Raw genomic sequence first — 22,613 nt, 5'->3', positions numbered from 1 at the left:
AGGGATGTAATAAAGCCATTGCCGATCGCGGCTGATCGACGCGTTTTCTTTATCCGCGGTGAAGTCGCTGTTGCATGGATCAGCGGTCCTACGCGATCGATCTCGTTTTACCTGCCTGTAAACATTCTTCAGCGATACCCTTTTACCAACGATCCAGTTGTTTATTCTGTGCCCTTTGGATAATTTTACGACGATTGCCTGCGCGTGACCCACATAACTAGTTTTCTTTCTTTATTTATCAATCCCCTTGTTAAAGAGGAACTTACAGCCTCCTCGGCTTCATCGGCGGATAATAGAGGCTGTTGTTTGTCTTTTCGGATTGTTGGATCCGGATTTCAGTTTCCATTAGTCCGACCATTGGGGCTACTCATCTTGTCGATAGGTTTCTCCCCTGACGGACTAACGTTTCACTCGACTGGTCTGATCATGGTAGCTCCCTACTACTTACGAGACTCGATGGTACTCGAAGCTAGACAGAGATGCGTATTATATTCCATTTCTGAATGTTGTTTGTGAGATAAACACGCTTACAATGTACATAAATTCAGATTTGAAACTGAGTGGCGATGATAATCGGAATTTCAATTTTATTTAGATTAAATGTTCGCCAAGGAAGTGTGAAAAAGCGCGTTCAATTTACCGAGAAGGGACACGTGATAAGGAAATGGCGAGATACAGGACGCTGGTACGGCGAGAATCAATGTCGCGACGGATCGGGGACGAAGCTGGATGCTCTTGGGACGATTAATCCGATTAATCACGAAGTTGGTTCTGGTGCCGCTTATAATTCAGGCAAGTTGCGCCTCGCGGCAGATGCGCGAAGCGTAACCTCCAATTATTCGTAATCTGTTCACGGAATTATCTGGCCGCGTGCTCTACCCTAGGCACCAGGTTTCATTACGTCTCGTCTGTTAGTTCTCAGGATTCACGATCATATCTGAGATTTCACGCCAGGCAAAGACTCGGCGTCTAAACTGAAGGATCAAATCTATTAGTAGGATTTTCAGTAAAAGTTAAGAGATCGTGTTTTAAGGAAAATTATTTTGAAGGATAAATCGTATCATCAGATGGAAGATTCTTTTTTCGTCGAGCGTCAATCATTTTTCCTTGGTCCTTTGGCCCAACCGTACTACTTCAAATTCCATTAACAGAATTTCATATTTCTGAGGTTGCCGGCGTTCCTTAGTCCCGCATTTTCGCCCGCAACCCGTTTAAATCGAGGCGAATATTCCAGCTTACGCGTCTCGAATGTTAGAGCGACGCTTACGTTTTCGCCTAAAATTCAACACGCCATACGTAACGAAATGCAAATTCGTACGACTTGTGTTTCCTCGTGGAAGGAAAGAGGCTAAAAAGAACGTGCGTCGCGGAAAACGACGCTCGGTAGATATAATAGAGTAACGCAATAAGGAAGATAAAGTCATTTTCATCGTACGAAACAGACGAATAGACGAACGCCGACGGATTTAATGCGATTGAAATAACGGAGAAAGAACAATTTCGTTGCGGGAGTGGATTGCAGCGGAAAGGAGCGAAAATAAAAAGCGCCATTGAGATTCGAATCATTAACTGTCTCTTAAAGCTCCTTTATGTTTCTTTTCCAAGAATTTTCTTTTTTTACGTTCAACTCTTTTCACTTCGCCTTATTGACGCGATATAACGTTCTAATCCACGGAACTGCGAAAAAAAGCAGTTTGGTCGGTCTATGTTATATTAGTTGGTGGAAATGGTAATTTTATTGGCAACATCGTAGCAGACGAATGAAACGTTAGCCCGTAGCACGCAAAGGATCGAGATAAGTCACGTGCTGCTAGTTATTCGCGAGAAATGTGTGCGTCTTTCGTCGAAGATATCACGCAGAGAATTAAGTTTAGCCGCCGTGTTTTCTCTCAGCGAACGGTTCCCGACCTAGTGGGTTTCGACTTTCGTTTAATCCGAGACGATTTCTTCATTCGTATCGTCCAGACTCTTTTTCACTCCATCTTTAATCCTTCGAAAGACTTCTAATAACGACAGAGGAGCAAGATCTCCCGTTACATTGGTTTCTTTCGATTTCATCTTTTTCAAAATTTTCATGGACTTTGGAAAAACACACGAGCGAGCCATTTGTCATCGTTAGAGGAGAAATTGTGCGACGGTGCTTTGTCTTCGTCCCCGAAATTCCCTCAAATATTTTTCCCTTGTCCCCCTGTCGCGATACATCTTGTTAAAAATTTCAACGTCACGACGAGATTGTTTCATCCCTTTCACGTTTCTTTCCTTCGCTCGAAAGAAGTCTGATTATCCTATTCAAAATTAGGTGTCTCGACTGTAGGAAGAACGTCGTTAATGTACGTTTGATGCTGGAACGAGAGCAGATTTGTCAAGTTCGAATCGAAAATTCGAGACAGGTAATAATTCACGTTGAGAAGCAGGCCATGACTTTCTATTTCGGTTCTATCGCTATCCTCTCCTTTGCCTACGATTCCCGAATGTTCCCCGAGCTTTTCGGCTTCCTGATGGATGTTTCCTCCTGTCTCGTCGACGACGGCGTCTCACCGCGAATTGTCGAGCGCAAGGTGAGAATGCGCTTTATTTTTGGACAACACGCGCTAGGAGACCGCTACGAAAATCTAGAAAGCCGATGTGTTCGTCTTTTAATAGCACGTTGCATCCTGGTCTGGCTTCGACGCCTACTGCGGACTCGAAAAATAAGTGTCCACATAAATCGCCCTGGTAAACCGTTTAAACGAATTGCTCATTGAAAAATACGCAATCGCCCGATCTTTCTCTTATTTCTCTTATTTATTTTCATTTATTTTCCCTTGTTTATTTGGAACGCCGATGAACGCGGCGTGGAATGGTCAGGCAGTTTTTGTGTGAAAAGAAACGAAGTGGTGATAGACAGAGAAGCGGGTTGAACAAAAGGGAGCTCTATTAATAGCTGATTGGTTAGCAGTTATATAAAGAATCTGGAACGTCAAAATAAAATTAACGGTTTCATAGTAAATCTACCCTGTAGAATTTTTTCTGACGTTCTTGTACACACGTATGTATTTTACGATTCCAGATTTGCATACGCGATGTTCTTCGTTAAGCTCACCCATATACCACTTTGTCTATCAATCTCTTTTAAACGACATAACGTCGATATTCTATCATTTTATTATCCCACGTGCCAGGCTATATTTTTATATTTTGCTGGATCTAAAAATTTCCTCGGCCAGGTCGATACGAGACGTATCGTGGCGGAACTCCCGGGGGACGAGCGGTTTACCAGCGCCGATACACAATACGATCGGAAATGTTTTCCCATTGAGGCTCTTTTAATTTTATGACACTTTCATTACACGGGCTGCTGCGACTGTTCCATTTGCGGCCGATGAAAGAGCCCGCGATGCGCCTCGTCGATGAACATCGGCCGCGAACAAAGCTCGAGAACCGATCCGGTCTCCGTTTTTATCGACCAGTTGCGTTATCAAACGGCAAACAAGAAGCAAACACGTTGCTCTCCCCACCCCATCGGTTTTTTCGTCGACGCATTTTTCACCATTTTTTTTTATTTCCTTTTGATTTTCCCCATTATTCGTTCGTTCGAATAAATTCCCATGCATTACGATCGATTCTCGTTAGCACGATAGAGAACAATGGATAGAAAAACGCGGCTAGAGGGGCCGTGGGGAAAAATTATCCTCTCGCGAATTTTCCAAGCTACCTCGTTGCTATCAGTTTGCTATAGCAGGCAAATTTAATTGGAGGGATCTCCGGAGCGCGAGAATCTTTCGTTCTCGGAAAGTATCGAGTGTCTTCGAGTAGCATGATTCGTTAGAAAAATTCGGAATCGCCGACTGATTTTCACGAGGAATTTTCTCGCGAACGATTTACCAGAGAGATACGTATATCGTTGGGCGAAAATGGATACGCCTGGCTGCCTCTATCTCTCTCGTGATTCCCTGGCGGCTTTGGTAATTATCGACCAGCGATTCCGTTAGCCCGCTCAAGCGGATTATTTACGATTGCCGTTTCATCGACGGCGATCGGCTTTAAGACGAGCTTAACGCGCGCGTTTAAGTGGCAGATATTCTCGCGGCGTTCGCGCTTCTCTAAAGATAGCACTAGTGATCCATGTGTTCTTGCTAGATTCTAAACTCGTTCTGCCGTCGCGTGTCCCGGTAGTCCGCGACAAATAAGAGACTCATCCCGCGATCGGAATGTTCTCCTTGAACTACGGATACGTTTCCGTTCAATTTCATTTCCACTCTTATCCATAATGCGTTAGAACAGCCAATATGACGAAATGGTTTCCGATAATATTTACTGGTTTGACGAGCTTCGAGCCGGAGATTCAAGTAGATTCAGGTTCGCGACGTATGAAAATATTTTGCTAAATAGTTCTTGATTTAGCGTGTTATCTTAGCTACTTCTAGAATTCCCTGTCGTATCGTATTCTATTTAAACACAGAGACCGTCTCGTACGGAATTTGCTTCGCTTGATCGTCAGGCGACAAAACTTGTTGGATAGCTAAACTTTATACATAGAATAATTAAATACTTCGACTCTGAGTGTGCTTGCTTTAACATTAGAAGTGCCAAACTTGCCAAAATCTTTTGTTTTTGCAATTACTATAGATAGGCGAGTGCCTTCGGCAAAACTAATGACTTGTATTGAAACAGAAACGTAATTATAAATACCTACGTATCTTCATTACACCGGTTTAATTATAAACATCTACCGTACAGTATCTTCGGATATGTAATGTAGGTTAGTAGTTCTAGCGTTAACGCGCAGCTTTAGTCAAATTTCAGTTTCCTTGGCTACGGTCAGGAAAATGTGTCAGTTTCGAATTTACTACGACGAAGTATGAACAGATTCGCAAAGTGGTTCGCGATGAACCTCGATTTTTCTTACGAAATAATCTGTCTATACGGAGCGACGACAGCGAACGAAGGAACGAATACGAAACGTCTAAAGTTAATGAGCTCGTTCGACAGGGAGGAACGATCAATCGCGCGGTGTCGTGTCGCGTCGAGCAATGGAAAATATATGCTGCCGCGGAGAAATGACACAACCTAATTAATTTTAGTCCGTCGACGAAACAGTCGTGGAGAAACCGGTGCAGCGTCGACGAAAGATATATCGAGGTTCGCAACCAACACGGCGTTTCTATTATTACTACGGTAAAGTATACGCGTTGAAGCTAACGAACCGCCCAATCGCGCGACAAAGTTGACGACGCGTTTCAAAACACGGATGCGAAACGATCGACGTTGGGTATTCGAGTATTCGAATCGTAAAAAGTTTAGAGCATTTTTAGTATCGAATAAAGAACAATCGTAAAAACGATCTCATGGTCACTTAAACGATTTTTGTTTTCGGAGTTCTCGTATCCTTGAAACTGCCGCAATGGTCGCCATTCCGCGACCATAAGCCGTTACTTTACTTTCAGTGCTTTACCCCGTGCTTCAACTGTGGAAAATATCCTCCTCCTTCTTTTTTCTCCAGCCACGAGTTAGCGAGGCTGCATTGAACGAGTTACGTGTTTTTTCTTTCGTCCGCGCACGTTGAGAGACGATAACGAAGCTTTATGTATTTAAAGTGAGATGAAATTAACTCGGCATCGCGTTCATGTGGACTATATTAATGAAACAGGGGAAGACAGGGTGGATTTTTCTTAAGAAAAATTGAAGAAGCACGCGACGACAGTGCGATGTGCTTCGCTGCCGGAAGTAAACCGTTCCGCAACGCGGAACTCGTTTTAAACGAATTACTCGACGCGATCGGTTTTCCAAAGTTCATTAAGCCATTTTCACGGTAGGTTTTAACGCATCTTGGTACAGGTACACGCGCGTAGACTGGATCTATTCTGTCGTATCCATGGTTACATGCGAGCATGTCGAATAATCTTTGGCAACCAGTGTCTCGATTGGAATTAATCGAGTCGCAAAACGTTTCAGATTCTTTCTCATAATGGATATTCCGTCGTCTGAGACTTTAAATGGTTAAAGTCCTTTACGAAGTCCATAGAGAGAAGCAATTCTTCCCACTGTAATCGTAAAACCGTAATTAATTAACATTTAATAACTTCGCCGCCTCGTAGTTTCATAGTTCGATCGTTGTATCTTTTTCCGACTCTCTGCTCTTTCGCTCAAGAACATCAATTTTCCCGTAATCGTCGAGATACGATCGTCCAAATTGTTCTCGCTCGGACGAAACCAGATGTCGCGAAAATAAACCGTTCTGGAGTCATTCGCTAATCGAGCGTGTAATTCTCCTAAAATTTTAAGCTTTACGAAACGTCCTTACTCCTTTGCCCAACGATGAAAAATGATGTCAGAGAGAAACGGAAAAATCAAGAGACTGTAGCAATTCTCTGAATGGTTGGGTTCGGATAAAAATTTTAATGCGAATAGTCGTCGTTCGATCTACTTTGTTCGGAGATGCATTTCCGTTTCAATGGTCTTCGATCGGTTTGATCGCGTCTCGAGGCAGAAAAGTTATCGTATTTTAGGAAACTCTGAAAAAAAAGGGGAAAAATTAAGAAAGGAGAGCGAAACGAGAAGAGGAACTTCTTTGGAGCGGGGTTGAAGTTTCAGTTGTCGGTGCTTGTCCGCTCAAAGACGGAACGATCGAATTCGTCGGTGTGGAAAAGTAGTTCTCTCTGCTGCGCTTGTCTGCCCCTTCGACGATCCTCGTTTCTTTGATTCGAGGGGAGGACGAATAAAGAAATCAGGTCGGGATCGTGGAGGCTGCCGACTAACCTTCTCCTTTCCTTCTAATTCGAAGAACGTGCGCGGCACGATTTACGGGGTAATTATATCCGGCGTCTTTTTTTTCAACTTTCCATTAATTCCAGGAGAAAAAGCCTGGCAGCCCGATCGTTCGTTCTCGAGCAAGCTGCGAACGCGTTTACCCTTATTTTACGATCTGGTCGATCGTGGGTATGGTCGATTATTACGAGCTTATTTCTTAAGGAACGAACATTGTCGTTGGAGAGGTTCGTTCACGAGGAATTGATCGGAGCTGGTGTTTTCAGCGTCTTTAAAGTAGGTAAATTAAATTGAAAAATTCTGAATAGCATGGAACATTGTACGAGAAGTTCTTGAAAATTTGCAAATCGCATTTCTCTGACTGCAAGTTTCTTTCGACGAGAACGCGAAGGTAATCCGGTGTCTTGGTGGAAATGACTTGGAAAGTCGAGTGCAGTTTAATTAACTTTTAATACGGTCAGAAGGTTTTTCAATGCTTTTTGCCCCATCGATTTCGTCGAACAAACCGATCGCCCGTTTCTGCTCGTCGACAAAAACCGCTAGCCAGCCGTGCTTAGTTATTCTCTCGTTCATTGTGAACAGCACTAAAGAAGAACTTGTCCGTGAAAACACGTGTCGTCCTTGTTAACGATGCTACAGCTGCATGAAAGAGGAAAATATTCAACTAGTACCACAGATGAAATACAAGCTAGATTTATCATACGACGCGATTTTGTTCCACATTTACCTTCGTATATCAAGGAGGACAATAGATTCCTCTGTACCATTTTGTGTCAGCACACAGGTCCATTCTAAGTTAGAAATGTAAAATTCTAACGCTTAATGAGGCAATTCATACGCGGCGACGTTATACAAAGGAGAAAGCTTATCGTCCATTTGATAGGAAAGTTGCAATTGGAACGAAAATCCAGATCCCGAAATACTAAAGAAAAAGAAAATAAACACTGGATGAAAAGCTTTTGCGCAAGCTGGCACGTTTCCGCAAACGATAAACAACGGCGCGTGATCGGATTGCTAAATAAATCGAAAGTCGATCGATCGTTCGGTGAGAGAGGCAAACGAAGAAACAGAATGGCTGAACCGGATCTATTCCGACGGTGATAATTCGGTCGATTTCCATGTTTTTGCTCGGCCGTAATACCACTATTTTCTAAGTGGCATCTCGTTCGAAAAGCGTCGCTCGAGCGAGCGTAATATGGAACATCGCCAGCGGGCCAATCCTCGATCGTAGTCGCTCTCAGCAGACCCGGGGCCGCTTTATCGAATTATGTCGCAGTTTCCTGGGGTCCTTCCGGGACATGCACGTCGTCGTTTCGTTCCATCCCGCGGGATCTGGATGCCGGCGTGCCGTCAACTAATTCGGCATACATCGCTGGAACACGTCGACCCGGATCGCGGTCGCCTCCTGGATTTTCATAGCCTCGCCGAACGTTTGCCCGATTTGCTCGATTCCTCGTCTTGCCTTCTCTAACTTCTCTCTCTCTCTCTCTCTCTCTCTCTCTCTCTCTCTATTAGTTGACCTCGTCCAATTAAAAGCAGCGTGGTGACCGTCGAAACGCGCATTAGTGAAATCGTTCCTTGAATGTTTGATGAACGATCTGGCTTCTACAGTGATTGTTTTTAGTCTAAATCTGTTCTGGGTCTATGTCGTGAGAATATCGTGTTCTTTGGTCTACAGTAATACCCCATCTATGGGAACAAAATTTTAATTAATACCTGATTATATGATCGAATCCACGATCACGAACACGAATCCATACTAGTCGAGTTAAAAATTACGAGTGACAAGGAAACTCAGTATATTTCTACTATATGAACCGTTGCTTTCTCGATCGACTTACATCGATGAAGTTGTACCGTAGCGAAGCCGAAATAAGACTCAGACCAATGTTTAATAAACATTGAATGATTTATTCAGAAAACAGATCAACAAAGATCGACCTTCCACGCTTGCCAGGACCTTAGCGTGTAGCATTTGCGGAATAATTCAAGTGTCTTTCTTCGGCCAGCCAGCCAACTTGTACGAGCTCCGATGAATTGCTTGGTCGGTGGATTTGCAAAGCGAGAGTAACGAGCGCCGCCTTCGTCGCTTGCCAATTAGTATACACGGTTCTCTTTTTAATAATGCAGCGGCCTACATATGCGGCTCGTATGCTGCAACCAGCCGTAATTACGTGGAAACCGCCGGCCACTAATGCGTGCCGGCACAAATACGTTACGACCGCGGGAATCCATGCTTATCGCCCCTTTAGCGGCCCCCAGCTTTCAATGATTCCTGTCTTTGTTTTGCGCTCCCCTCTCTGACGAATAGCACCAGGGCTCGACTGCATCGATAAACCTCTAACACCCTTTGTGATTTTCTCGTGCAGCTCCTTTTTCTTCTTTTCCTCCTCGCACCGGCTAACCTACGTTTTCCTCTGATCATATTTTTTGTCAAGTTTGCCGATTTATCGGTGTGGGTAAGCAATTTATTTCAAGAAAGTGGTTGGTGGTGTTTTTAGACGAGTAGGTTTACTCGATAAAAGAATTTTAATGCTACAAATATTTGATGAAATATACGAATCTTCTTGAAACATAGGAAATTTAGGCGCGAGACCTACTCGGTATTCACGCGAGTTTATCGAAAGCGGAGGAAATGGAAAGTTCGCTAAGAGTCAAGGGTCGTGCGAATTTCTCCTCCAATATGTTTCTATTTCGATAGCTATCGGTATGTCTGCTATAAAATTTCACTCACGACCGAAAGAATTTCAAATTTTCAGCACGATTCACTACCTGCTACCCTATTCGAGCTGGCGGTTCATTGTCCTCTTCTTGCGGCAAAGTTTCCCTTTTCATGCTTCTCCGTTTCTTCTGATGTCTCGTTGGGACGAGTAGCCCTCAGCTCTCAGAAGCCGACTGGAAACGCCGATTGTATCTGTCACCGAGTGCCATTCGATGAAACGCCAATAAATTCACCAAAGTTTGACAATCGAATTTTGTCCCCGGCGGTTTTATTTATTTGAAAGGCACTTCGTTCCTTCAAGCTTCGATCGTGCGATCGGTTTGCGTGGCTACGTGAACGTGACGTTTCCAATTTGCCCGGCCATTTCCCAATTTTTCGAGGCTTTATAAAAATCCAGACACGATCGTCGATCAGTCATTAACGGCACATCGATTTAACCCAACTACTTTTACCAGGGTCACGTGAAAATTGTGTCGAGTATGGCTGCACCGAGTGAAGAAAGTGTTCGTGAATTTATCGTAATTTTTCATAGTACGCGAGGCGCACCTGTTTAAGAAATATGAATGAGCTAGATTATTCCGTGGGAATATAGGCACCTGACGACAGAAACCATACCGTCGATCGTATCTTGCACGGAAAAACGGTCTCGTATAGTCCCACGAATCATCATTCAGATGAGGACGCTTGGAAAAAGTACGCCTATATTCGTTATAGGCGTGTAGGTTATTTTTTATTTTTCGTTATTTTTTGACCATACATCCGGACTCTGAAATTGCTTGTCGTTCCCTCGACAATATCAATCAGACTGTTCGATTTATCATTCTTTTATTTAAATGAAGCTTCGTTCGTGTCTCTCTCTTCGGCGTTATCGATCATTTTTCAATTAAGCACCTCCTTCATCCTCAACGGACGACCAATTCTCCTCTCGAAATTTCACCGAGTTTCCCCATTTCGCATCGCTAATTCGATAAATTACTTGATTCCATTTCGAAATTTTGGAGATCATTCGCTTTATTGCGTTATATTTATGTTTTATCGAATACCCGCTAGTTTCAGCGCGAATCTATTCATTCTTTTTCAATTTAATTTTGATCAACGTCACTCGTCAAAATTGTTCCGCGTCCCCATTTCGACGGTCACGTATAAATCCCTCGTTTGCATTTTGAACAGTTTAATATCCCCGCTGACAGCCGCACATTTTATTCCTTTATTATTTCATTGTTTATAAATGTATAACGGTTGCCATTTCCTATTAAAAAATAAAATCCGGATGCTGCGTGATGCGTTGTTCCAGCTTTGAACATGGAATTATAAACGCCGGTGCGCCGAGACAGTTCGAGTGAATTTTCACTCGTGCAGTGGAATAAGACGTCATAGTCAGACATCGCGTTGCCAGGCCTCTGTCAAGCAGACTTGACGTTTGCGGTGCAAGCTTGCGGCGTTGCTTGCCTCCGCGAAGACAGGGCATTAAGCACGACTAGTTCATACACAGTGCGCGGCGTCTGTATCGATTTTACTATATTCTTCTTCTCCTTAGTCAACGGATCGAGACGTCTACGATTCTGCTACAAACATTCCAGTTGCCAAGTTTTCTCGCTCCACTTGCCGGATTTCATTTGGAACATTTAGGAGATCTTTTGGAAGCAGATTTCGTTTTACTAAAATAATTTCTCGCTCGAGGTAAAACAAAAGGGTGAGTTTGAAAAAAAAAAGAGCGGAAGAGGAAAGAGGTCGATAAAAAATGCACGGTTGGTGTAATTTCCGATTGAAAAATTGAAACAGTTAGCCAATGTGGATTTGCAACTGTATCAACCCGTGAAAAGCATCGAGGCGGATGGGCAACCACGTTTTGGGGCACGTATAGCCATAGAAAAGTTTTATCGCGGTATGCTCGACGAGAAAAGTCGCTCGTAATCTTTACGGGATATCGTGAATTTGTCATTTTTCCCTTCTTCTTTCTTCCTTTGCCCGTTTTCTTTTATCCGTTTAATGCAATCCACAAAAAATTGAAATTGAAAGTGTAACTCTCGGAATGAAGTTTCGTAGCTACCCTCGCGAATGCACCAACTTTTCCCCTGCAAAGTTCCTTTCCTCGTTTCTTCTCTTCTCTTTTCTGCTACCTTCGTATCGACGCGAAAATCACGATGCAAATTATTTTATAAATCGTGCCAGCGGTGGTTCATAGCGATACTCGCGGTCGTGAAACAACTATGTAATTATGCAGACAGCGGGGCAGAAATTTTCCAATTAAACGCGTTCCTGGAGATGGTTAAAAAGTAAGAACAAAGTTTCTTTCGTACTCGGATAATTTCGTCCTATTTCTTACGCTGTTTCTAACACGAATTATAACGATTCGCAGTTTCACAAGACTTTGTTGAGTTACAGACGGTTAGTATGCAATTTCAGAGTTTGTCAACTGCAACGGCTTCCACTAGAAATGTTTTTGATATAACTGAGTGAAAGGATATCGAGAAATGCAACAAATACGCAACAAAGTGTGGTTGACAAGTAGGAGTAAGGTTTACGTGGAAAAAGTATCGAGTGAAGGGAAACGGTCCGTCTATCGTCAGACAGGAGCTATGTTCCCTTATAGCTCAGACTCGCATTCATTCTTTGAAAAATGATTTCGAGCAGAAGGTAGTCGATTTATTCGAAAGTTTCTGCGAGTGTGTCAATGATTATTGACTTATGATTATTTATTAAGTATCCACTTATCAGTCTATTATTGTATTACAGATTATAAGATAATTTATAATACTAATAAATTGGAATTACTCGTGTGTTACAGGTACGGTGACATGGTTCCGAAAACGATCGCGGGAAAAATCGTGGGGGGTGTATGCTCTCTCAGCGGTGTCCTTGTGATCGCTTTACCGGTGCCTGTTATCGTCAGTAATTTCAGCCGAATATATCACCAGAATCAGCGGGCTGACAAGCGAAAGGCGCAAAGGGTGAGTGTGATTTTTTTACGCGTCTCCTTATCGATACGATACAGCCGATCCACGCATATATCGTCGTATTGAAAATGGCGTGCCGATTCGTCGTACGAATCGTGGGCCATCTATCTTCGCGTTGTTAATCTGTTATCGGTAACGCGTGTTATCGTGAACGAACCCGGTTCGGTCGAAATTTAATTCGACCTTAATTCCGGCCCGATCTAGCTGTAATTCAACGAACCGTCGATGAGTAGAACGATTCGAGAACGGATCCGATTAACCTTAATTTACGTCTTATGGAAATGGAGATTTTATTTTTATTCGAACGCAATAAAAATAAAAGTTCGGAGGGAAGTTTCGACAGAGATTTTAGTGCCACGAAGGATGATAAAGGAACAGATCGCGCGTCTTGGTGTATCGTGGACGCGCTTAAGTAGGCGATTCGTGTTTCGCGATATGTTTTCGCCCGTTTTTCTCGTATATACATACGCCTGGCGTATCCACAAATAGCTGTGTCACTATTCGCGCCACGGACTGTTCACTTTATTCTGGTACACTGGATATCGATATTGTTGGATGTTGTCTTTGGACCTAGTTGCCCGGCCCCAAGGCCATAGCATGGCAAACTTTCAAACAGACATCGAGGATTTTCCTCCTTGTACCTCCGTTGATCACGATACACGATTTTGATATTTTCAATTATACCGTTGTATTGCACACTTCAACGTTCGCTGTATTCATCCGGGATATTTAACGATTGATCGAACGACCATTTGAAATTCACTCGTAGAAGATAGGATTAAAGTTAGAGAAGCTTTTGGTTTCGATAGCAGAGACGAGATATTTTACAGGCAAAATGTAAATGTTGGGTCAACCACCTGGTGGATTTAAGCTTCTGTTCCTTGCAGCAGCGGTGTGCTCCGTGAACGGACACTACGATTAATTTTGCCAAAGGTGATCTTTACCAACGCGAGTCTTCCTGCCAAAAGGTTCTGCTTTCGCTTAGTTTCAATTTCACCTTCGAATATAAATAGAACATCTCTGTTTACGATGATCCGACAATTTCCGAGAAATTGCGGTGTCTAATTCAAAGTGCGGCCGTTGAGCGTTCTCGATTGCAACCGCGTAATGACGAAAGTTAATTCGACGTTATATAATCCGATCGAATTGGGCTATATCGTCGTGCTGTGTGGTTATCTTACTGGGTGTCACTGGTGGCCAGGAATGCGACCAATCGATTAGAACGGGCCGAGTTCATGGCTGGAGAAAATGGAGTAGGTGAGAGTATTTCTACGTAGAAAGACAGCTGTTGAAATTCCTGATTTCTTTCGGGTATTTTCAAGCTACTGAATTTCTATGAATCGCCTATGGAAATAGAAAGAAGCAAAAATAACGTTTCGATTTAAATTCAACAACCTGTTTCACGGGAATCAATGCTCCGACCGAGTCCTACTTCTCGACTAGTCTTTCTGGATTCTCCCGATGCCCGATTTAGCTCTCGAACAGAAATAGTCTAGTCGTTGCATTGTCTAGCTTCTATTTTCACGCGGTACGAGTGTTGAAGATTTTCTCGGCACGTTGTACTACCTCAATGTTTCTTCTATTTACAATGACGTCGCGGTAACTGGCCAGGATATCGCTTCGTTAATTAATCGTAGCCATTCCATCAATTGTTCGAATTGACTGTGCAAAGTAGCCTGCCTCTTAGCTTTTAGCGTAACACTGTTGTAAAAATGTTTGTATCTCATTCGCGTTGCACGATGAAAAGGGACGATAGCCGGAGTTGCCTAGAAATATACTTTCCTCGATAATTGTCCGACAGTATCGCGTTCTATAATCAGCTAGAACAACGCTATCGTATTTTAATCGCCGGAAACAAGAAAATTAACGACGTTGTTCCGTTAGGATCTAAAAAAGGACGCGATCGCGAACGAGAAACCCGTCGGTATTGAAATTATATTGCGATGAAACCGCGTAGCTATTTTTACTCAGCCACCGATATTTTATTAGCACGAACATCAAAGAACAAGCTCGAGAGGCGCTCCGCTATCGCGGATGCTAATGACGGCTACGATTGGCTTTACTTGCCTGGGGCCTTTAATCGTCAAATGGAAGTCACCGATTATCCTCGATGCTTTCGTTTTCCGACTCGCTAAACCGGTCAATTTGATCGAGCACCCATTAAGCCTTGAATACATTTTCATTCGAGCCGCCCACGATTTATCTTTTGTATGCGGAGCTCCACTATTTCCTCCCTGGAGCAGTTACCTGCAATTGTTCTCGTTAAAGTTGAAGAGACCATCGAGCGTCTTGACACAAAAATCCCGGTTCGGCCGCGGCCTACGTTTCCTCCGACAAATTGCTCTTGGAAATGTTAAACGGGCCTGCTCGATCGTGCCATTATTTTCGAGTAACCCAACGACTCGCGTGTCGCGTTCAATCAACGCGGATCAAAAGGAACTAGTCGGTTTACCGGTAGTTTCTCAACTCGGGTGTTTCGTGTTATTAGATTTTATTTCCACGATATGTCTGAACGTCGACAAGAGCCGGCAATTGTCCCCCTTTTCACTGTCACAAACGACAAGCGCCGGTTGACGAACGACCGTGTAACCTGCCTGGCGGAGTTTAACGCAGAAGTCGGCCAGAAGTGGCGGATTGCGAAAAACCAGTCACCGATTTGTAATTTCTTTTAAACGGCTCGGCGAGATCAGAAATCTTACGGTGGCTCCTCGCGGACAGTTTAGCTCGAGGTTCTAGCGGTAGTTTGGCTTGGCCGACGGCCAGCGGCTACCCTCAGTTCATTACCACTATCCCGTGTTCTCCGAGAGACAGAGACAGCTGGCCGAATAAAGTGGCGGCCAGTATGATCGCGGTCGAGGAACTTCCGGCCGTTCCGCGGGGTTGATTGATGGCGATTGTTGCTCCTCGTCGTCGCGTCGTTCGCTAAAGTAGACGATTCTTTCGCGTTAAAGTTGGAAGAATTATAGTGGAGGGTTTGCAAAGTTTTATCGTCCGTATGTTACAAGCGTCTGTTGCGATGTCTCGATTACTATTGACTCAAGAGACAAAGTGTGTATTAGCCTCCTTGAGACAGAGGAAACAGAGGACGAAGCATTTCGCGACGCAGAAAATTTCCGCGCTATATCAGCCGCTAATTTCACGCGTACCATTCAAATACGCATATAACGAATGTATTATGTTTGCAGTGGAACATTTCGAACTTTCTGTAATTACAAACGACTATCACGATTATATGGATATATTTTGAAACGACTCAAACTTGTGCAATTCTGTGCCTTAATGTTTTCTCACACGGTTCCATTTTACGTATTTATCGCGAACTGTACGAGCATCAGGCGCACAACTCTCCAACCGTCTGACAAAACTCTGCATATCCGATTCTCGTTTCGCTAAATACCGTTCTTTGAGCGCAGTCGAATCGACGAAACGAAGTCGATGGAAAAACCACAGGCAACTGCCGGGCCGCATTAAGGCGCGCGAAATTCACCGAGTCAAAGATCAACGGAGAAGTTTTTGCAAATTAGGAGGCGGGGAGGACAGTTTCCCGACAATTCGCAGTCCTGAAATCAGAGCTCGCTTTCTTTCGCGGCCCGGTCAAATCTGCAATGCAGATACATCGCATCTACATATGCATGGCCACGCTCGTTCTGATTCGCGGTTTCGGATACTCATGGATCCTTCCTTTTCTCTACACCTCCCCCGCCCTTTCTGTCTTTCGTTTTCGTCACGTGGCCGGTCGGCAACGAGTTCCGATTTTAGAACAACTTTTGGTATTGTGTCTGTTCGTTCCGTATCATCGTCTGTTTTAACGCGAATTTCACCGAGCTAGACAACTGTCGGTCCTTGCAGTTTTCAAGAATAAAATTGTCGTTGTGGTAATCGTATTTTCAACCGAGTCGTATGCAATATTTTTTGGGTTTAAATTTTATTCTGGTTACATGGTGAGTTTATTAAACGATACAAGGGAGAACGTGGAATCCGAGCAAACGTAACTTCGCAAAGGAAGTTGGAAAATCGTCAAAGTAGCTTATCGGTAGCATCAACGTGAACGGAAGTGTAATGATATCGAATGGACGTTCGTACCATGCAAATAAATAGATTGGACGGGAAACCTACAAGTCCGACGAAGTTGTCCATTTTCTATCAGCGATCTAGCCTTCGAGATCGATTTTGCACGTAGCAGCCGAGTTCAGTCGGCTAAGGATAAACAAATATTTGAGAGAAGCTTCCATAAGTAAACAGTTGCCACGGTGAAGTTTCTCTGTCGTGAAACGAACTCCGCATTTTCGCGGCAACTTGATCGGCCGTTCTATAAATTTCGGTTTTTCACCAAATATGAATACATAAAAATACCTCTTTCATATCGTCGTATCGTAAGAGTAGAAAATCCTAGACAGCGTGGAAAGGAAGAATCCGAGGTAATTTCTCGGTAGGAATTATAAGAATACCGAAATGCGCTAGGAAAATCATCGCTATTCAGCATTTTCTATATGGAACGCCATCAACGAGGATTTGATCCTCTATTCGAGCGAAACGATATCGAAAAACGATCGCAATATCGAAAATCAAGGTAGAAAGAACAGTGAGCATAATCGAGAGAGAGAGAGAGAGAGAGAGAGAGAGAGAGAGAGAGAGAAAGAGGAAAAATTACATGGAATATGGAAGCGTCGTGGCGTCGTCTTTTTGCTGACCGTTCGTGAATAAACGAAAGACAATGATGAGAGGCCACGGGTTTCACCGCATAAATGTAATTAAACGTGCGAACGAGTTGAGATCGCGTTAACTTTCACGAGATATTATTTCACGACTATCTACTTCGCTGCTCGAATCTCGACAACTTTCTTCCTTCTTCGCTTATTTTCTACGGTGCAATCGTAACTTCCCTTCGTTTTAGCATCAAATTATTTTACTCGAGGATCGACTTTCTTCTTCCGATCGCTACGATGATTTTTAAAAGAAACTTTTCGAAGCAATCGTCGTTAGGATGGTTTACGATTATCGAGGAGTTTAACGCTTTTAGAGCCATTAAATCTGCTCGAAGCAGCCCGGTGAGATGCAAATAATCCGTAACCTGGTTGGAGTGTTTAAATGATTTTTATTGCACGGAGAATCGCACTCACGGTCGTTTGAAATCAGTTCGAACAGAACTTATTCCAATGCTGTGGTAATAAACGATTTCGTTTTGGAAAAATGTTGTGCCGCCTGGTCTAACCAGTGACGAACGTTTTCGCTTGTCTCGCTAGGACTTCTCTTTCGAATGGAACTCTTACAAACGAGAAAACTTACACTAAAAGATACCTTAATACCAAAGAGAGATACTCTTTCTTGCTTGAAACGAGAGGAACGTCCACATCTCCATTATCCCAGGATTCTTCGTCCAAAGGTCTTTTAAAATCCTTCGCGTGGTTCGGATGAAATATTTCGTTTCTCCGAGCGCCCTTTGCTCCAGTCGTCGACGATTCAAACCGCTCTCCTGCCAGGAATTTCCTTTAGTTCCTCTTTACCACGTATCTCTATTCTCGGGGACGGGCTCTCGGTACGCTTTCTGCCTTTTCCGCTTCGTTGGCCCGGCCAAGAACGCAATGAGCGAGTTTCAAGAAAAAAATAACGAGCAACAAGAGGGTAGAAGCCACCCCCGTGTTCCGAAACGCTTTCGTTTGTTTGCTTGACTCGGTGATCGCCCGGAGCCATCGGTCCTGCCAAGATACCCGTGAAAATCGCTCGCGGTGAATACGGTTGAAAAAGCCGCACGATTGCTTTCGCGCTGTGCTGATTTTCTACCACGAAAAGAGAGAAAGATACGGCCGACTTACTTTTGTGGAAGCCACTTTTACGCGTCGATTGGGCTAACCTGAGCGGAAACGAAAGATTAGGGGACGGAAGCGTTCTCTGATATCGCTGCTTTGTTTCATTTTTCTGTTTTCTCGATCAACGATTACTTTCTCTCCCGGTTGATTCCCGAATGAACCGGCGAGCCAAGGGAGCAGATATTTTTCGTGCTGTTCGAAATATCGAGGTCGTCGGTTAGGCGAATCCCGAAACGGAACGAAAGGCCAGAAACGATCGGTTCGTGCCTTATGGTGCAATTTGTCCTATTTGGCATAGTAGCGCGTGCTCGTTAAGCCGTCCCTCCCCGCGGGCAACGACTGGACAATTATTGGCAGACGCTTTGACATTCAAGTCACGGGGAAACGCCTGCGAATATTTACGATGAATGTCGACTGACGAAGATTTACGTCGCGCACCCAGTGATTAACCCATTTAGTGCTCCGGCATCCGAGTGTAGCAGCTCACCGTTCGATTCGACGAAAGCCGCTGTATTTTCGGTGTTCACGCGGGAATAATGGAAAATCGTCGTTCAGGAAGTCGCCAATATCTATCCTTCGTCCTGAGAAATGGAACGATCCTGCCCGTGTGCTTCATTTAGCGGAAAACCAGCCACGTGATCGATGAGGTAATCCTCGAGGCGAAGGATTACCGCGAAAGAATGATTGACGCGGAGGCGGATAAAAAGAACTGCCGAAATCTTTTACCGTTCGCGAGGCAAGAAAAACAAGCAAAGCATTCGCGGCACGAGGTAGCTCGTTAAACAACCGAAGTGTACTCCGAACGATTCAAGACAGGAAAAGAGAGATCTTCCTGGCGATCTGTCGATCTGCTTCGGTCACGTCGAGGTTGGTATATGGTCATAAACACGGGGCGATATCGATGGCTAGCCCATTTGACGTCATTGGTTCTCTGTTCCATTCGCTCAATCACGACGAGGCTCTGCTCTTCTTTCTCGCCTCGAATACGGTCACGCTATTCTTGAACGCACTAAACACCGATGTACTTCCAAACAGTTTATGCGTTAACCAGTCTCAATAAAGATTACCCGAGAGAATAGATCGATACCGGGAAGCAGCACGCGTGGTCTCTGCCCCGAAAAGCATCACGTAATCCTACAAACGTACGAGCGCCTTGTCAGCAAACTGTCCGTGGTAGTTTCTCGTCTCGCGGAAAATTTATGGCGAAGGGGATTTCCAAAGGCGAAAAAAAGGACGTCGTCCAGACCAAACTGTTCGGCGTTACGACGATAAAACGTCCACCTCCGCGGTAGTTTTCGTGTCTTCCATTGTTTTTCTTCCAGATTTTTACACACGGTTCTATAAAGGGACGTTTCTTTAGATTTGATCCTGATTTATGTGTACACACGATCCGCGCCAGTTTCTATGGCAGAATTAGGGAAAAGAGCAGACGAAATAAATTATACGAAGATTATTTCTAACGAGAAGAGAATTCCGTCGGTATAGAATCAACGTAGATTTGGATCTATGCAAAGTGTCTGATTCCACTTTCCGATCTTATTCTTCGTTAAAATGTTCAAATTTGGAATTGTCAGCGTTTGAGAGACAATTCCATGGCTGAATCGGAGTGACGAAAATAAATTTGCTTTTCATTTATCGTCAAGTTGATCCAGTTTCGATTCTCTGTGGCTCCAAGTCAATTTCTCCTTCAAAATTTCCAAATGGAAATGGGGAAAGTACGAGAACGCGTGTATTTGGTGCGAAAAAGATTTTGAAAAGTGGTTCCGAATTTTAAAAATAACTTCCGCAAACGACCAACGGATGTGTGGAGAGTAAATGAAAAAAGGGAAGAGTGGAAAATCATTGTCAGGGTTCGACGGCGCCTGTCAAGCTGGTTCTCACCTCGTAAAACTCATCGGCATGCGTTTCAGCGGCCACGTACGTTCGATAAATCAAATCGGGCCAGATACTCCGGCTTAAATTACTGCCAACACGCTGTCGTTGCGTTATTACACCGATAAAACATCGATTTGCGTAGCGCGTAGCTTCTTCGGATCAAAGATTGTTCGGACAACTTAACAAAGAGAGAAAAGCAATTAAGGAAGATCATCATCGGAATTCCAATGTACAAGCAACACATATGGACAAAGCCCAATTGGCGTTTCAAGGAGGTATATAAACAACTCTTTGCGACGCGAATTTTCTCGAGTTACAACGTTAATTATCGACTGGTAATTAGATGGTTGCTATCAGGAGATCTTTTATGAATCAGTCATATCATGAACGATGATGTCACCCTTGTTTTCGTAATATATATATATTGACTTTACTCGAACTCAAATGTTTTGTAATGAACGATACGAGACATAATTTCCAAGCGAATTTTTAGATTGTTTTTGTTAATCTGGATGCCTCGGATATCGGATCGTTTTATCGTCAAATTCGATAATATTTACCTAAAGGTCTAAGTCTTCGATTCTCGAGTCCCGTTGTTTATCGTAGCCACGATCTTTTACAGCCAACCGAATTTCTGCGAATAATCCAATCGCACGGTCGTAAAATTTGTTTCTTGAATCTCGAACGGCTACGATCCTCGATTCGTTCAAGATTTATCGTGTCCGTTGTTTCTTCCAATCGTTATGTATGTATTTTTCTACCGGCGAAAATCTACAACTTCTCGTTGCTCTGCCTTTCTCTTGCCTCTTCGTTCCGCGCTCGAATCGCGCAGTATTTTCTTCATTTGAACGTACGAGATCCCCTCCAATTTACTTCCAACGCGTTACGCGAATTATCGCGCGAGCTACAACGACGCACGGCTAATTAATGTAGGCTAATTGGCACGTGGCGATACCGATCGGTCGCGAGCAACCACGCAGCGTCGATCGGATATTCGAACGACCCAAAGACGTAAGTCGATTTCAGATACGCCGGACCGCAATTTCGCGCACGTGTTTCAAAAATTCCACCGATCCCGGTAAATTGGTACGTGTGCGGTCCGTGGAAACATTTGGGTCGACCCGCAACCCTCGTTCAACCTCGAATCCATCACCACTGATCAATTTTCTGTTTTGAACGGTCTCGATCGCTCGTGTCGAGTTTCCCCCGCTCGGAACTCCGAAAATACAATATAAAGTTTGGTATTGCACCGACTCAGAGTACAACAAGCGTCAGCTCTAAAGTTAGTTTCCCAGTTAGCTTCGCTCGTTTTGGATCTCTAATTAATGGCGTTTAATCGCGCGTATCGCGATATCGATAATTAACGCGTCTACGAAAATTATCTTTGAGTTACTGCACGTACTCTATCGGAATTTTGCCAAATGGCCCCGCAGTTTCCTGTTATATTAGTCGTGGCGCACAATAAACCGATAACAATGGAATAATCGTGTCTGGGATCGATCGAGAACAGATCGGTTTTTCCTCGGATTTTCGGAAGACAGGAACACAGAAGGCATCGAAGTGGTGGCGCCCCGCCGAGTTCCTTTGATTCGACCGTTTCCACCACAGCTGGTCGATCACCTTTGTTCCAACTGATATTCGGGATATTACGCAGCCGCGATAAATGTCCCGGGGACAATGGAAGCGCGCCGGAGATTCCTCCGAACGGATTAACTTGGCGTGAAGTCGGTAAAGGGACTTTTAATTGGAACCCTTTATGCCTCGGCGTGAAAATCGACTTTCAGATCGCATTCAGATGGAAATAAAAGGATATCGGCGACAGGGTGGCTGGTTATTAAACGAAATTTCAGACAATCCGCTCTTCCTAACTTCTTTAATTCATTTTGTTTCACCGAGGAGAAAGTAATACGTCGTGATGGCTGGAAAGTTCAGACACGGTGTGCAATGATATTTTACGTGGAAATATTTCAACCTACTAATTCGAGCGTCTTATTTATACATTTTAATCGTTCGTAGTTCTAGCATCAGTTTTACTTTAGAAACGTCGGATCAGTCGATTATATGGTTGGCAGGGCAGATTCATTGTTTCATCCAATTTCAATTAATCCGCGATTATTCGCCGACATCGCTGCTCCTTTTCCAATATTTCTTCGTTGGACGTGTATCAACCCCACCGCGCAAATTACAATAGCGCGGAATAAAAATGATATTAGATAAATGGACATTAAACGCGTAATCGAAGACGGTACACAAGTCGGTAGTTTCGTGAAAATAGAAAACCTATGGGGTAGGATTGCACGGTGGGGAAAAAAGACACGGAATTTATCAGCGTCCAGCAGCGAGGTTCTTGCGAAGGAAGTCGCATAGATTCGAAAACGCATTCATCGCTGACACAATATCGCGCGTACCAACGAGGGGACAAAGTTGCCCTGTGAAACGTATCTCGCGCGTCGCACCGGTTCTCTTTTGGCAAACACCGCGGGATCGAACAATTCCAACAGTGTT

The 22,613-nt window shown here is 43.9% G+C and overlaps 1 protein-coding gene across 6 annotated transcripts in view; it reads left to right on the top strand.

Annotated features, from left to right (window-relative positions):
• Shal (potassium voltage-gated channel protein Shal) overlaps window positions 1-22,613 on the top strand; it is a 116,677-nt gene that overhangs the window by 27,064 nt on the left and 67,000 nt on the right. For all 6 annotated transcript variants that reach the window (XM_033332696.2, XM_033332688.2, XM_033332691.2 and 3 more), the window contains exon 2: window positions 12,258-12,420. In XM_033332696.2, coding sequence (XP_033188587.1) covers window positions 12,258-12,420 — 163 coding nt within the window. The remainder of the gene's footprint in view (window positions 1-12,257; window positions 12,421-22,613) is intronic.

This window comes from Bombus vancouverensis, chromosome 7, assembly GCF_051014615.1.
Source record: "Bombus vancouverensis nearcticus chromosome 7, iyBomVanc1_principal, whole genome shotgun sequence".
Taxonomy (NCBI): domain Eukaryota; kingdom Metazoa; phylum Arthropoda; class Insecta; order Hymenoptera; family Apidae; genus Bombus; species Bombus vancouverensis.
Note: the sequence above shows the minus strand (reverse complement) of the source record. Positions and strands in the feature narration are given on the sequence as shown.